Here is a 17217-nt window from a genome sequence, read left to right on the forward strand (position 1 = left end):
TAAAAAGTCAGATTAAGCAAATTTACTAACAAAAAATCTGATCCAAGACCAGCAGAGAGTTCATGATGGATCATGAGGTAGGAACATTGAAAACATGACTTCATTGAAAGCAATGTAATCCCGTCAGTTGTTCTGATTGAGAATATTTTATGAAAATCATACCTAAATATATATTATTAGAGTAGAATATGGAGTATTAGTTAATTAAAACCATTGTTTTGACTCTGATGGCCACCTCTCTCTCTGTATATCTTTCCTCTGCCAGCATGCTTTTATGAGGCTATTAACTAGGAGAAACTGTTGCCTTGTGCAAACAGTGGCCTCTTGTTGAAAAAACAAAACAAAAAACTGATTGTGCACATTATCACACCAATTGGAGTTTTCCCGTGCTCAGTCCAAGAGAGTCTATAACCAGCTGTGTTCTACATTATGCTGATTATATTGCTTTTATTCCGGCTTAATTTATATTGCTGTACCTTTCGTGTCGTAGTTACAGACTGTTTATGTATTGATAAGGCTTTACTACCATGGTGAGTCAAACTGTGGTAATGAACAGGACCAAAACCTTTCAGGTGAGTATCATTAAACATTTTATTAAATTCAAGCTTCCTTTATTTGCACCATAACAGTTGAGATGTGAGTAAAATATTGTTTTGTTTAACATGGTTTGATATTGGGTGAATTGTTTTTCCTTTAAGTTTCACTGTGTTTGTGTGTTTGTGTGTGTGTGTGTGTGTGTGTGTGTGTGTGTGTGTGTGTTCTCAGAGAGCTGTGTGTGTCCTGAACAGCCTGCAGAATAATGGACGTCAGACGAATCCAGGCCTGCAGCTCCAGGCCATGCAGGGATTCCTCCATTGCACTGGCATCACTGTACGTACAAACATAACGCCAGCATTTATTCCATCATTATCCAACTATCTCAAGGTTTTTAATGATTCTGTCTAATTGTGAAGAAGGGCCCTTAGCAACTGACCTGGTCACATCCAGTCTGATGTATTATTCTTATAGTTTCTAAAGTGGAGTCTTACCTGTTGAGGATAGCCTCATTGATAGCTTTGAGGCTGCCGTAGTGAAGTTTTTAGAAAAAGTAATGTTAAAGGGGACATATTATGAAAATTCCACTTTTGTAGTGCTTCTACACATTAGTTTGGGTATCTGGCATGTCTACCGTCCCAAAAACTCTGGAAAAAAATCACTCCCGCGATTTGTTGTGGTTCCTCTATTTCAGAAACGATGTGCTAAAGTGCGTCCAATGGAATTTCCCCCGAAATAGTCATATTCGAAAAATGCCCATTTAGTACATTCCCCCATAGTTCTATGCACTCCCCCACTACCACTCGACCCACCCCTAGATGGACCCTCCCACTTTATAGAAGCTCGGTCCACCGGTGTCCGCCATTTCATTCTTGCAAGCCTTGGAAACACTTGGAAGCTAACAGCAGCATGAATCGGTGGTCGACTGCAAACATGTCTTCATGTGACTCCAGCTTCAGAAGACACAAGATTGAGATGGATTGAGTTCATATATGATGGCAACGTTCCTGCCACCACTTTGAATCTGACTGTTTTATCAACCTGGGCCAATATAACAACGGATTCTCGAAAAGGTTGTTATTGAAAGACGGGTCGGTGCCATCTTTCCATCGCAATACTGAAGACGAGGGAAATATAAGTATTTTTTTTAAATAATTCTGGTATTTGCTTCTTTTAGACATTTTGTTGTGGAGGCTAGTGCCGTTAGCATGTTGTGCTGTGTGTGAGGGGGTGGGGGGCTAGCATGTAGTGGTGGGGGATAGGTAGAGACTTTACAGGAGTTTTCATGTTCGACTATTAATAACGTTATTGAACAATTAATGAGGACGGCTGGCGAGTCTTAGCGAGAAGACGGCGTCGGAGTCCACGGTGAACGGTGTTCGCACGGCAGGTTCATGAGTGTTGTGCTCTCCACGCGCTTTCCCCCCCTCCGCTCGTGTGTGCCTAGTAGCTGCTGTAGCTGGAAGTTAGCTAAGGGCGCCGGCCGTGAGTAGCTGCTACGGGGCGCCGGCCTTGAGTAGCTGCCACGGTGCGCCGGCCGTGAGAAGCTGCCACGGGGCGCCGGCCGTGAGTAGCTGCCACGGGGCGTCGGCCGTCAGCAGCTGCCCTGGGGCGCCGGCCGTCAGCAGCTGCCACGGGGCGCCGGCCGTCAGCAGCTGCCACGGGGCACCGGCCCTGAGCAGCTGCCACGGGGCGCTGGCCCTGAGCAGCTGCCACGGGGCGCCAACCTCACTACAAAAGTACATGTTTGTTTACCCTCAGTTACTTCGTCATGTCATTGATTGTGTCTCCGTGTGAACGTTGTAACAGCATCTCATTTGTTGTGACTCCATGGATACTGAATGTCTGTTTTATCATAGGCACACAGAAAACTGTGCTGCACTGATGTCGGTGTTGGGACCTCAGCTGTAAGAGACCTCGCTTGGAGGAGGGACAGGACAACCCAAGTATGGACTTCGGAGAGCCACAGGATGCTACCTATGATCCTGATGACTCGATACACAGTCTTGACTGAGTCAGCAGATGTGACGTGAGTGACTCAATATTTAATCTAAACATTTCAATAATCAGATAGATTACCATCCTACACTTTTTTAGCTGTTGCAGCCTTTTGGTGAAATCTTTGTCTTTCTAATAGAATGGAATCTTCCAACCCTGTTCATAAGATACCACACATATATTATCTATGAAAACTGCCTCCTGGAGCTGTTTGAGGTGTGTCCTGTGTGTCGGCGGGGGACAGATGTAATATATAAGAAGGGCGAGTGCACAGCAAAGCCGGTGAAAGCAGATGCAACCTTCCGTGATTCTCACAGGCTTTATTTAAAATCCAAACATACAACAGTATGTGAAACATAAATAACATCAATTAACTGCTGTCTCTAAATGGTCTTCACTATTTAAAGACCATTTATTTATCGTCTTCACGATAAATAGAATAAAATAATTATAAAAAGAAAGTAATAAATACAAAAAGTGCAAAATGTCCAACTTTTCCCACCAATTTGTATTACACCTCATCTTTCACGAGGTTTTTCAGGACCCGGCCCCATATGTGAATGAGGTGCTGAAGATCTAAAAACGTGAGGATCTCTCTGCCAAGTATGAGAAACCTGACAAGCAGGAAGTTATAGCCAGCTATGTGTCGAGTTTCAATCAAGGGCAGGTCTGAACCCTGCATAACTTCCCTGAGCATCAGGGAACACTCTGCGTATCTTGAGCACCACGCAGGAGGGCAGGACCACCCTGATTCTCCGGCCCAGAGGGCCTCAACACCAGCTCACAAAGCTTCTCTACGCCAAATACCTGTTACGGCTGAGCAAAGTTTACATTGTATTTAGAGAATAAAAGGTGACACACAAATATAAAGTGTTCCTTTGTTTACAGTATGGCTACTGATGGCACAAATTGTATTTTTGTATTCAATGTTTTCATTATACTTGGTATGTTTAAAAAAATCTGTGGCAATCTTTCTGACAATAAAAGTTTATAGAAGCAGTTGTGTGCTTTTAATGTTTGACATGTAACATGTCAACAATTGACACGTGTAAGATGAGCAGTTAGCAAAGTAATACACAGAGAAGACTAATTTATGTATTTTATTCCTCAGTCATAATTTTATTGCAGAAATGACTGATATCTCATGCATAAAAAAAACAAAACTTACTGCTCTATTCCTCTTGGACATAAAGGCCCATAATCTGCCCTATAGATGTTGAATGCATTCTGTAGTGAGAACACATTCAAACACATGTCCTACACCTCCATGAGAGGGGGGAGGGGTGAGAAGGGGGAGGGACGAGAGGGGTGAAAGGGGGTGGGGTAAGATTGGGGGCGGGGCCCTCAAAACATCTTGATCTGAGGAGGTCTGTTTTAGACAGAGTAAAAAGGTGCTGTTTTAAATGATCCTTGGGGTATTTTTACCAAAAAATGTTACAGACATTTCATTAAGACCCCAAGGAACCATATCAACTGTGGTGAAATGGGCATAATATGTCCCCTTTAAGTAAAGTAAAACAATCAATTTAGTACAACAGTGTAGTCAGTTATAGTCCTGCATTCAAGTAAAGCAGCAGGAATAAAGAATAATAACTACTCAGGTGATGCATTCCAACACATGTAAATAACAGACATCATATAGTCAAAACACTCAGGATCTGTGTTTACCACTATAGCTGGACATTTTTTCAGGTGGGTGAACTGGACAAACTCAACATCATCCATGTCACTGGGACCAAAGGAAAGGTATCAGACAGCTTAACCATCTTCTAATTTAACAGTGAAACAACAAAACCAACTATATATATATTTCCTTTTCCAGGGATCAATGTGTGCTTTTACTGAAAGAATAATCAGGAATTTTGGATTTCGCACCGGATTTTACAGGTATTTTATACATTCTTTTTATATTTTTCGAATTAAATAATAATTATTATTATTTAAGAATGAAATATTTTAGAGAATAATTTTGCAAACTGCCACGAGTGATAATGGTGATGCTCATAAGAATCTCTTATAAGTAGTGCAAATTGGAGAAATACTCAGCTATAACAAAACCATACTAAATACAACAACGTTTTACAATATTTTTTTATCATCAGTGGTGTTCGGAGTCTGGACTTTGGCTGGTTTGCTCTCCAACTAATTAATGGTTAACAGATGTTGCTGTTTCATGTCTGCCTGTCTGGGAGATAGCAGGAGTTTATCTGTAGTCTGCTTTGGGTATGGTGACATGCATATTTATATTGTTAAAATAATCACCATGGAGGGAGGAATGAGCTCTATAGGTCAGAATCATGGGTCAATGGAGGGGCGTAAGCCAAGTAAGAGCAGAACCTTTTACTGTTTGTTCATACCTATCACATATTAGTCTCAATGCTGTACAGTCCAATGACAATAACGACCACATTTTTACATCATACGTTAACATACAGTCTAGCTTTCATCTTTGTCCTGTTGGTGTGTAACACCTCTCACTACTTTCAAAAGTCTATGAGAAAGCTTTTTAAAATCCAGTGGATGAATTCAAGGATTGTTGAAGTTTGTGAGTTCACTATTTTATCTGAGAAGATAACCAGTGCCTTCCTGCCTATAGCTCTCCACACTTGGTTCATGTCAGAGAGAGAATACGCATTAATGGATGGCCAATAAGCAAGCATCTTTTTACCAAGTACTTTTGGGAGGCTTATGAGCGACTCGATGAGACAAAGGTAGGAACCTTTCATGATTTTAGTCCATATTGCTTTTATGAAAGTGGATACATGGATATGTTTATGGGGTTCTCTGGTTTTAATAGGAAATAAATTACTATGAGCATCTGTCCAGACTTAGGTTTTTTACAACCACCACCACCACTTCACCAGCTTTCACATTATTGTTCAGTACCGTAGCACACACTCTGATACCATCAGATCAACTTCACCTTTAAACTTCTCGTTTGCCTGGAGGACTTGTGAAGGACATGTCAAATCAATGGAGGGGTTACCATCCAAGCAGGTCTGCAAATATTTTACTGACGAGTTATAAATTCATTAAAATAAATTATCATAAATTACATATTTTACACTTATGTATTTGTATTTATCTTCATTATTGGCAGCCAGGTAACTGTGTTGTGTAGTACTCATCATCATTAATACAGAAACCTGTACTCATTAATCCTATAAACTGGATTTACATCAACTGCATGTATCTATGAGCATGTCATCATCCATTGTACATGCCATTATATGTCCGAGGCAATTGTGGATTTACTTAGCCAGCGTTTGCATTACCAGTTATTTACTTAACTGGGTAGAGCGGTCGTCCTCCAACAAGAAGGTCAGTGGTTTGATCCCTGTCGTCACCATCAGCAGGCCAAAGTGGCCCCTCATAGAAACAAATTTGCTTCCCATAGAGTGCTTTATGAATGTGTGTGAATGTGTGAATGCCAATAAACTGTACTGTAAAGTGCTTTGAGTGGTTACCAAGACTATTCAAGCTCTATATAAATACATTACTGATTACGAGCTGTCTCCAAAAGTGGGAAGAAAATATGTGGTATCCTGTGTTCTGGCTTAGTTGGAAGTAGTGTATTGTTTTCATCCCTGTCTGTATTAGACCTCAAGAGAAAACTAACTGAGCCAAACGCCACAGGGATTCTGTTTGACATGCCTTAGCCCAACCGAGCCCAACGTAGCTGCAGTCACCTTGTGTTACAAGAGCAGGGTTTTAATTACATAAGGTGACAAGTTGTGCTTTTTTTCCATTATAACAGATACTGAGTGTGCCGTGTGAAAAGTCAAGCAGTCTATCCCGACCAACATGACCACAAAAAAGTCGAAAATGACATTATACAAAGCTATCTGTGCATCGGACTACAGACATGACAAGGTTAGGGTTAGGGTTGAGCAGATGTGATATGTCAGTCCGCTACTGTGTGTCATGTGTTTCGATGTGTCTCATGTTAAAGCCAACTGAGCTGCTCCAACAAACCTCCATGAATCCACAGGATTCTCATGGAGGCATCATGCCCATCTATTTCCAGTTCCTGACGCTACTGTCCTTTCACGTCTTCCTGCAGGAGAGGGTAAAGCTGCACACGGCAGCCCACCACAGTGAACCATTACATACCCCTGTACCCCAACACACACACACACTCACAAACACACACACACACACACACACACACACACAAACAGACCCTCAAAAAGCCTGAGACTGATCTTTGTGGCTTTTCTCTGAGTACAGGAGGAATGGTTTTATAAATATATTAGATGTATAATCTGTCTTGCTTAATTAAATTAAACTAAATGTTTTCCATTCATGCTGCAGTAGTTGATCATTGTGATTGGTCCATAGGAAGCCATGGGTGTGTGGGATCACATCTCTTGGTTTTGATCACTGTAGTCTGCTTGGAGACACAATGGAGAAGATTGCTTGGCAGAAGGCTGGGATATTTAAGGTACAACAAAGTTCCTTAACTAAGTGTTACAAACAGATCAAATGATTATTAGACAAATGTTAACACTGTGATATCATATTTATTTTCTTTTAGTGATTTAATGGAGCCCAGCATCTCTTTTACAAGTGTATACCACAGAGAAAGAAAGTAGTCAGAAAAAAAATACACAAACCCTTATACACATTTACAAACTCCACATAATAGATTTGAAAATGTAAATGTATAAATCAGCTGGTAATATCAGACTTTTAAGTTTGAAAACCCTCTGTAGTTAATTTGATCCACAAGGTGAGGCAGTAAAATAAATATGGCACTAACTACATTTCCATGGAGTACACAGTGATGATTATGATCTTGTAATGAGGTGCAAAGCACTTTTTTTTTGCTGATGTGATATCAGGTACAGATATGATGGTCGTGAGTACAGATCCTCTGTGTTGAGCTCCATAATTAAACCAATTAGAAAGATCTTCAACTTACTGCAGAAAAAATGAGGGCAGACTGATGTAGTTTATGATGTGATGGCTGCCTCTGTCCTCAGCCAGGTGTACCAGCTTTCACTGTCCGACAACAGCTCAGTCCCCTGACAATCCTGCAGCTCAGAGCTGAAGACATCGAGGTGAGAAGAAAGACACTGTGTTTAGCCCTCACTTATATGGGAGTCCACACTAATATGTGTAATATTTTCTTACTGGGTAGTGTCAGTCAATTTACTTAACAGTGAATACAAAACGTTGCTAGTACCGTAAATTACACCTCATCATTTATCCTCAAAAAATAAATCCCTTTTCTTTATCTTCACCATGGCTGCTTCGCATGCATTGTATTGGCAAATGCATGATCCATGTACATTGATCAAATCAAAATTGAAAATTTGTCTTGGAGCAAAGTGCTACTTTAAAGTTCATGTAATATATGCTTTCAGTTAGTTGTGTTAATATGGACAGAGATTACTCACCTTGACGAAGATTGAAGACGTTTTTAAAGGAAAATGTGTTTGTGTGGACACATACATTTACATGTAACCTTAATCAATACAATAATGGATAGAGACACATGGGACCTATATGTTAATAATAAAATAAAAACTCTTATCCTTGCTTATTTAATTCATTAGTTGTGACTCACTGTGTGATTTAGTTCTGTAAAGATAAATTAAATGTTAGCCTTTACAGCACACATTTATGTGACAAAGGCATCTGAACTTGTTTGTGACCCTCTACAGTGTCCTCTGTACGTCTCTCCTGAGCTGGATCAGTATGAAGCTGCGGTCGGGCCCATGAGCCTAGGACTGTCAGGGAATCACCAGCGCTCAAATGCATCCCTTGCCCTGCAGCTCAGTTACAGCTGGCTGCAGCGCCACAAAGCCGAGGAAAAAAGAGGTTGGCAATCTATATTTGATCAGGTGAAAATGGAACAAGTGCACTGTGGGAAATATGTTGTACCAGCAGTTGTATGACAAGGTCAAATGTGATCCTACAATGACTGTTGATTTTAAATGAATAGTTACAACTGCAAAAAGTTAATGGACATCAAATTGTTCTGCAGAAGACTTTAAACAGGCGAATGAGTTCATCAACTTTTAGAAAAATATTTACTGATATTATAAATCAAGTGAGAAGGTTTCTCATAAACTTAAATACTAACAGACTTATTTAAGTAGTGTAGTAACTCTGCTCTCTATAGTCATTTTCATACATCACCTCAGGAGCAAGGCTGGAGCATTGGGACTTTCTCAATTTTGTTCTCCTTTCACACATGAACAACATAGCAGAAGATGATCTGCTTAGAAGCATTCACAACAGCATAGAAATATCTGGAGCATTCAGGTGAGAGGTGGCACAGCAGGCAGAGGCAGAAAGTATTGTATTAATTCTGCTGCAGAAATAACACGTCTTTGTTAACAGCATGTCAACCAAGGCGTCGGCCCTTATCACCAAAACCTCTCTTGCCATCTTCGACTGTGTTTTTCACCTGTGTGGCACCACTTTTTCATCCAGAGATATTTGTTTTGCTTTTATTTCATTTCTGTGCCTGTCATGTGTTAGAAATGTTATCAGCACGCCTGCTTACTTACGGTGAATCCTGAATATATAGGACCTCCTGCTGTTATCTCACATTGGCTCCTCAGACTTTTTGCAGTCTTTGTACTGGGGCTGACCGTAGAAAGTCCACAGAAAGTCTAGAGAAGGGGTCGGCAAACTAGAGTTGGAGTTTCTGTGTCCTCCTCCTCTCTGCTCTCACTTGAACTAATAAACACTCATCACTAGTTATCAGGACATGATCAGTACATGAAGTCACTTAGATGTGTGATTCCAGAGTTTATGAGGCTGCATTTAAACATCATGAAAATGACTTGTCCACATGTTGGGCTCGGTACAACACAAGACTCGATGCTCACATGCAATACTCAGTGTTAAAATTAGCGATGCGACACACAAATATTATCTAACACCATCGGTTAATAACTACACACATAATCGTAAGGTTGTCACCTAAATAATCCCAGTAAAAAATAGAACAAATGAACGTGAAGTAGTTGGAAGAAGGGGCTCAATGGGGGTAAAGGTAAAGGACGCCGGCTCCTGGTCTACAGGCTCCTGGTCTACAGGCTCTCACATTTGCTTTCACACATAGACCACCACTAAGTTTGGAGGATCTCAAGTATTCAGTGTGTGTAAAGTAACTTATTAGAAAGAATGAACAGCAAAGTCCATTGGATCCCTTTTCAGATCTGGATTGTCCATGCCTTTTTATATTCATACTACATGCAGGTTACCCAGCTGTGTTGATGCACCAATGTGAAGCCAGCGAAACTAGCATTATCCAGCTCCTAGTTTTCTCTGCACTTATTCTGGTTTACCAAGACACTGTAAGTTGTTTGGGGGCTGCACTGCTCTTGTTCTACCGTTTTTCTTCTCTCCAGGAAACAGGTAGAAAAGCAATGTTAAAAGGTTCCTTTAGATCCATAAAACTATAAATTCACCATTAACACTACATTTCCTCGAGTCCTCAGCTCCAAGTTAGAAGACAATCAGATGAGCGGGACAGCAGAGATTCCTCATAGTTACTGTAGATGAGATAACAAGCAGGTGTCTTCTTGTGAAAATGAACTTTTCCACTTATTACTTTACCTGACGCGTCGTACCCTGCGGTCTGTGTGATGTAAGCTTGTGAGCCAACCCCTCACCAAAAGGGTTGTGGGTTTTATTAGATTTCTCCCTTGTTTGCTGTGCAGATATTGCATGTTAAATGTGTGGAAAATGCTGAAAGCTCACACTTGTGAATACTTGCAGGTGGTCTCAGCTTAGTTCCTGCAGGCTGCAGACTGAGCTCTCAAGCTGCTGTGTTCCAGCCCAGCACAGCCATGCTAAAAGGCAAGTTCCAAAAGTAAAGACAGAAATAAACGGGTATCTGCACTAAGATATGATAAGATACGATACATTTATTGGTCCCACACACATGCACACACACAAAATGCAAGGGGGGGGGGATTTTTTCTCTGCTAAGGCCCATCTGGTGAACACAGGAGGACACACAGAGCAGTGGGCAGTCATGCACAGAGCCTGGGGAGCAGGTGCTGGGGGAGTAAGGTGCCTTGCTCAGGGGCACTTAGACAGTGGGGTGGGGTAGGCACTTTGACAGTGGGGAACAGATCCAGGTATTGTCATCTAGGTATGTTTTGTGTTGTCACTCCCTGGAGTTGAACCAGTGACCACCGTTGGATTTTCTGCCCATGGTCCAACTTTCTGCCACTATGTTGGTGAAAACTCTGCATCATCGAAATCTATTAAATCTTACATAAACATTGATTATGCAGCCCCCCTTTTCACCCACTTCCACCCCCATCAACTTCTTAATTAGTTTTAAACCTGACTCACTCAATTAACTAATACTACTGTATAATTAAATATAGTTAGTTCGCTTTCTTTTTGTTCTTCTGAAATTGCTGCCACTAGGGATTATTCATCAATGGTTCGACGAACTGCAAACATTTGGTTTGTAAAGCTTATTAACAACGTAAGATCCAGACGTCCGTGTATAATATATCTATAATATATCCTTTGCACCAAATACCCAGCTGTTAAATCTGCCCTCCTCTATTTAGATAAGCTATACCTAATGTAAATTTGTTGTCTTTGTTCGTTTCTTCTGTACATTTTCCTTAGATCTTTTGTTCTGCCTTGAAAAGGTGATGGATAAATTAACTAACCTTACCCTCTCCCTCCCTCTCCTCCATCAGGTCTACAGCAAACAGAGTGGTTGGGACGAAACCAGACGCTGAAGTGTGGCTCTGTCACATATTACCTGGATGGAGCACATACCACAGCCAGTATGCAGGCCTGTGTCTACTGGTTCAGACAGGAGATGATGCAGAGGGACCAGACTCAGTAAGAGGAAACTAACAACACTGCAGTTTGACTCCACAGACACAAGTTGGAGACCAGTGAATGATGACAAATACAAGGCCTTTAATGTTCAGGCATTGAAATTCCAATTCTAACTATGGGTTCTTTATACCTAATATTGCTTCAAAAGCTGCCCCACTTTTTCAATGAAACCACTTGTCATCAAAACCCACAATGTGAAATGTATGTGTGGTCCTCAGATCCCTAGGTATGCTTAATAGATATGACCATTTAAACCAACGTAATTAAAGTGTTGTGGTGATATATAGTCTTACACTCATACTACTCGGCTCCTCCACTCCCTTCACTGGTTACCAGTCGCTGCCGGTATCCGTTTCAAAACATTAGTACTTGCGTTCCGTGCTGTGATTGGATTGGGTCCAGTCTACATCCAGTACATGGTCAAACGTTACACTCCAGTCCGTTCACTTCGCTCTCTATCCAATCGGCTTGTTGCTCCCTCACTGCGAGCAAAACACTAAACAAACTCAAGACTGCTTGCTCTCCTGACTCGTAAATGGTGGTACGAGCTCCCCAATGACATCAGGACAGCAGGAAGTCAATACATCCTCCGCTGCAAACTAAAAACACACCTCTTCCGACACCTTGAATACGTTTAAACTAATAATTTAGTAGCACTAAAATGGCACTTACTTAGAGCACTTTGTTATTTGGCTTGATGGAATACTACTTTTCTTGTTGTTCTGGGTTTGTACCCTCATGGTTGAATGCAGTTATTGTAAGTCGCTTTGGATAAAAGCGTCAGCTAAATGAAAAGTAATACAGAGTTAATATATAATCCTTTTATATTTATCTATATATTGATAAAAAGTTATTACATCCCATCACTGTGTGTAGTTGTGGAATGCACATTAACGCTTTACTTTGTTGTGCTCATAGAGCTACAAGTACATAGAAAGAGTTTCCACAACCACTGCCCCAATTCCTGCAAACACAGACTGTCAACCGTTTTTACAGGAACTACTTTAATGTGTGTGGATGATCAGCAGGAAAGGATAAACTGTTTCTAGAAAGAGACAACCACAAAAAGGAATTTGATTTCTCATTGGATGGATCCATTAAACCAAAACTATCTAGATAACAATAGAGAGAAGAACCATGTGTTTCTTTATGTTTTTGTTGTTGTTTTAGAGGACTGACTTTCAGAACTATAAATCTTCTTCTGGGATGGCTGTGGCTGAGGGTGTTAGGATTTAAGTTAGGGATCGGACCCCAAAGCAGACACGGAGTGGTAGTTGATGGGTATGGAACAAAGTTTATTGCTGATGAGGCAGGGGAAGGCTGGAGAGCAGGGTGCTGGCTGGCTTGAAGGTCCTGGCAGGTTGGAGGACGAAGAGCTGAGCAGGAAGGCACACAAGCGTCCTGGAGTGAAGAGCAGAGTACGGTTAGCATAAATCCAGGTGAAGCATAAGTGGAGCGTTTAAGGGCTGCGATTAACTACCGTAGACGACGGAATAATCTGGCGTCGAAGTGATGAGACGACCAGGCTTATATAGCAGTGATGATTAGTTGGATTGGAGGCAGGTGTGCCTCGTCCTGCTGCAGTCACCAGCCAGCCACGCCCCCTGCCACACACAACACACAGGGAAAACACAGAAAGGCAGGAGACGACACAGCAACAAACTATATACACAAAAACACAAACACCACAGAGGGACTAGAGTGTGTGTCCTCTTAGCAGAAGGTGGTTTGATCCCAGTCTTCCCCATCAGCATCTGAAGTGTCATTGGGCAAGATACTGAACCCCAAATTGCCCCTCAGTGCTGCCCAGAGATGCACTGTATTAATGTGTGTGTGAATGGCAATATACTGTACTGTAAAGTGCTTTAAGTGATCATCAAGACTAAAAAGGGTTTTATAAATACAGACCATTTCCGTCTTACAGGAGCTGTTGGAGCTATTTATTTAGTTGTAGTACTTAGTGCTGTTTAGTTTATTATTTTGTTTAGTGAGTATTTAGTTTTTTGGTTATTCTCAGTCAATTTGCTTGATTTCATTATGATAAGATTTCTATTAGTATTCTAGTTTATTATTTGTTTACTTTAGGTGTTTCTTGTTTATTATTTGTGTTTTGTTTCATTTGGGCACGGTAGGGGGGCACCTGAAGTTATATAGGTAGGCTGTCGGTAAGGGACCAGCATGCACCTGGGTGGGCAAATGGTTTTTTACCGGAGCGGGAGAGGCACAGGAATTTTCTTTGTTCTTTGTTTGCTCGCTGTTTGGTTAAATAAACCACGCTTTTCGCAGAAACTGGACATCTGTTTGGACACTATGTTTTTCCCATCCGCGTACACCACAACCCATGGTGCAACAGTGGCCCTTTGATTAGTATAATTCGAAGTTTGATTTGATACGTTTATCTGTTTGACAATCGGCTGCTACATAAGTAAAAAACCTGCCCTTGGACTCAAAGGAAATAAGCTTCAACACTGGACTTGTTGCATTGTGCGCATTATGGACGAATGGAAAGCAGAGATTGTTTAATCACCTTTTGGACTCAGCCACGGCGCGCATGCTGCTTCTGGCCCAGATCGACAAGACGTTCAACCTTCTCAAAGAAACCGGTATGTGATATAACTGTAAAAAGCTGTAATGGAAAACGGCCAAACGAGTGGAGTTTGACACAGTATCTCACAATACATGGAGTTCAATGAGTGCATGGTTGAATCGCTACATGTCTACTTTTACGCACGGCCACGGCGCATTCATTTATTCATAAAAAGCCGGCCGCAGTGTGTGTTTGTTTGATGAAGAGGATCTGTTGGTCAATAAGCATCGTGTGTTTGCAACTTGCTCTTATGTGCGCTTGTGGACTGTCATTGGTGTAATAAAAAAGGAAAGAAAGCAATTAAAAGAAACGGAAAAATGTCTGATGTTGCTGCAACGGAGGCTGAAGAGCCGTCATCAAAAAGAGTTGTTAAAATGTCTTCTAAAGGAATGGAATACATTGTGATAAGGTATCAGGAAAAAAGGAGTGCAAAATGCAAACAAGCTAAAAGATGCATGGAACATATGAGTGCGTTGATGGCATCAATACAAAACGTTGATTCAGTAAAGAATGAGCTTGCTGTGTTCATGCAATGTTACCAAGACGCAAATGAAACCCATACATCTTTTATGAGTCTACCTTTGCCCAAAGATGAAGTTGAAAGGCAAAGCAAATACTTCTTGGAAAAAATGACAATGTTTTGTGATTTCACTGACAACGTAAAAGGCTGGCTCTTTGAGGCGGGTCATCCATATGTTGAAACAAATAAAGACGATCCTGACAATCAATGTGTTGCTGATGGAATACATTCTGAAGATAGTGCCTCCAATGTTGCAAGTATAAAATCAAGTTCGCTAAGATCACACTCCCGACTATCACGGAGTTCATCAATATCATCTGCACGTATCAAAGCTGAGGCCGATAAGGCAGCGCTTGTGGAGCGCATCGCTGCGCAAAAAAGGAAACATCAAATAGAAGCGCAACATGAAAAACTGAGGAGAGAAAAGGAACAACTTGAGCTTGAAACGGAACTGGCAGCAACAAAGGCAAAGCTTCAAGTCTTGGAAATCCGTTCACAGTGTGGCTCAAAACATTCAAACGGCATGAACTCTTATTTTGAAAGGAACAACTCTCACGGTGCGAGTGAATTAAATCCCCATGCCAACACCTTTGTGCCTGATAAAATAAAAAAAAAAGATCATGCTCTTGGTTTGTCTGCTCCTGAACTCCAACCACCAGTGGTTAAGCCTAAACAAAAACAAATGGATGAAATTACATTAAAAGTTGAAGCTCCAGTTCATGTGATGCAAACTGTAAATGGAACTCAAATGGGACATGCTCACCATCAAACTGCTCTGACTGACAACCATCAAAATGACATTGTGAGCATTATGCAAAGACAAAATGACATTGCTGCAATGCTTGTCCAACAAAATCTGTGCTCTAACCTCCCATCTAGGAATATCCCTGTTTTTGATGGAGACCCACTCCAATACAGGTCTTTCATCAGAGCTTTTGAAAATGGAGTGGAGGAGAAAACAGACAATTGGAGTGACTGTTTGCACTTTCTTGAACAGTACACCAGGGGGCAGCCAAAAGACCTGGTGCACAGTTGTCAGCACTTGCCTTCAGAGCAGGGATACCACCGAGCCAAGAGTCTTCTTGCGGAGCACTTTGGAAATGAACACAGAATTGCAGCTGCATACATGGAAAAAATACTTACCTGGACACCTGTAAAAAGTGAGGACATTAAAGGGTTGCAATCATTCTCTTTGTTTCTACGTGGATGTTCAAACTTAACAGAGCAACTGCTGAACATGAAAGAGCTGGACTTACCATCTAACATGAGGAGCATCATTGTGAAACTTCCTTACAAGTTAAGGGAAAGATGGAGAAATGTTGCTTGTGATCTGCAAGAACGAAGAGGTAACAGAGCAATGTTCGCTGATCTTGTTGGTTTTATTGAAAGACAAGTCAAAATTGCTTCAGATCCAGTTTTTGGCAACATTCAAGACCCACAGCTCACCAACTCCAAAGCTTCCACTGTTAGTCACTTCAAACAAAGGAAAAAGGGAAGCAGCTTTGCTACTAACGTCACTACAGTAAAGGATGGAGTCATAACTCAACATACAGGAAACAAGATCAAGTCCTCCACTCTCAACTGCCTGTTCTGTTCACAAGTTAATCATTCAATGGACCAATGCTCACAGTTCAAGATGACAGTACACAGGGACAAGATTAATTTCATTAAAGAAAAAGGAATCTGTTTTGGTTGCCTGAAAAAAGGCCACACTAGCAAATACTGCAGGAGTCGTTTGGATTGCAACGTGTGTAACCAAAAGCACCCAAGTGTCCTTCATATAGAGCGTCAGGATAAAGCCACACCCTCTGATCAACAGTCTGTGAGCTCTTCAAATGTTTCACCTGCAGTGTTTCAGACCTGTGGCCATATTGGGGCCGGTCAGGAAGATGCCTCCATTTTTTCTATTGTTGCAGTCAAAGTCAAGAGTCAGAGGAGCAACAAAACTGTGCAGACGTATGCTTTCTTGGATCCTGGGAGCTCAGGAACATTTTGTATGGAGAACTTGGCAAGAAAATTGAATGTGAGAGGTAAAAGGACAAGTATTCTGTTAAGAACAATGGGTCAAAAGAAGATAGTAAATGCTCATGTGTTGTCAGGTCTGGAAGTGTCTGGTCTGAATATGAATGACTTTATTGAGTTACCTGATGTTTTAACACAAAAGAACATGCCTGTCTCATCACTCAATATTCCACGACAAGAGGACGTTGATCAGTGGTCGTATCTCAAGGCTGTTCAACTTCATGACATTGAGGAAGGTGTTGATCTGCTCATTGGAACTGATGCACCAAAAGTGATGGAGCCTTGGGAGCTCATAAACAGCCAGGATGAAGGACCTTATGCTGTCAGAACCAGGGTCGGTTGGGTCATTAATGGTCCACTTCGTGGTGGGAGCAACAAGAATAAAAGTGACTGCTCTGCTGTAACATCCAACCGGATCTCTGTTGAACATCTTCAAGAAATGCTGGTTAAACAGTTTAACCATGATTTTAATGAGAGGTCATCAGATGAACAGATTGAAATGTCCAGAGAGGATGTCAAGTTTATGAATGTTATGAATAACACCACAAAGTTAATTGGAAGCCATTACTGCATTGACTTACCCTTCAGGCAGGAAAACCCTCTCATGCCAAATAATCGTCATGTTGCAGAACAGCGCCTCCAGAGCCTGAAAAGAAAGTTTGCCAAGAATGGTCAATTTAAAGGAGAGTACATCACATTTTTAAACAACATGGTGGCTCAA

General features: G+C 41.3%; 1 protein-coding gene across 1 annotated transcript; it reads left to right on the forward strand.

Moving 5' to 3' along the window:
• The first annotated feature begins 527 nt into the window (after window positions 1-527).
• Window positions 528-11371, forward strand: LOC133934303 (folylpolyglutamate synthase, mitochondrial-like). Its single transcript, XM_062381161.1, is given in 11 exon segments — window positions 528-572; window positions 796-870; window positions 4225-4278; window positions 4355-4419; window positions 5129-5243; window positions 6524-6620; window positions 6813-6976; window positions 7518-7595; window positions 8202-8358; window positions 10273-10353; window positions 11220-11371. Coding segments are annotated over 11 exon segments (1083 nt in total).
• Window positions 11372-17217: the final 5846 nt, after the last annotated feature.

The sequence above is a fragment of the Platichthys flesus genome, chromosome 3, assembly GCF_949316205.1.
Source record: "Platichthys flesus chromosome 3, fPlaFle2.1, whole genome shotgun sequence".
NCBI lineage: Eukaryota > Metazoa > Chordata > Actinopteri > Pleuronectiformes > Pleuronectidae > Platichthys > Platichthys flesus.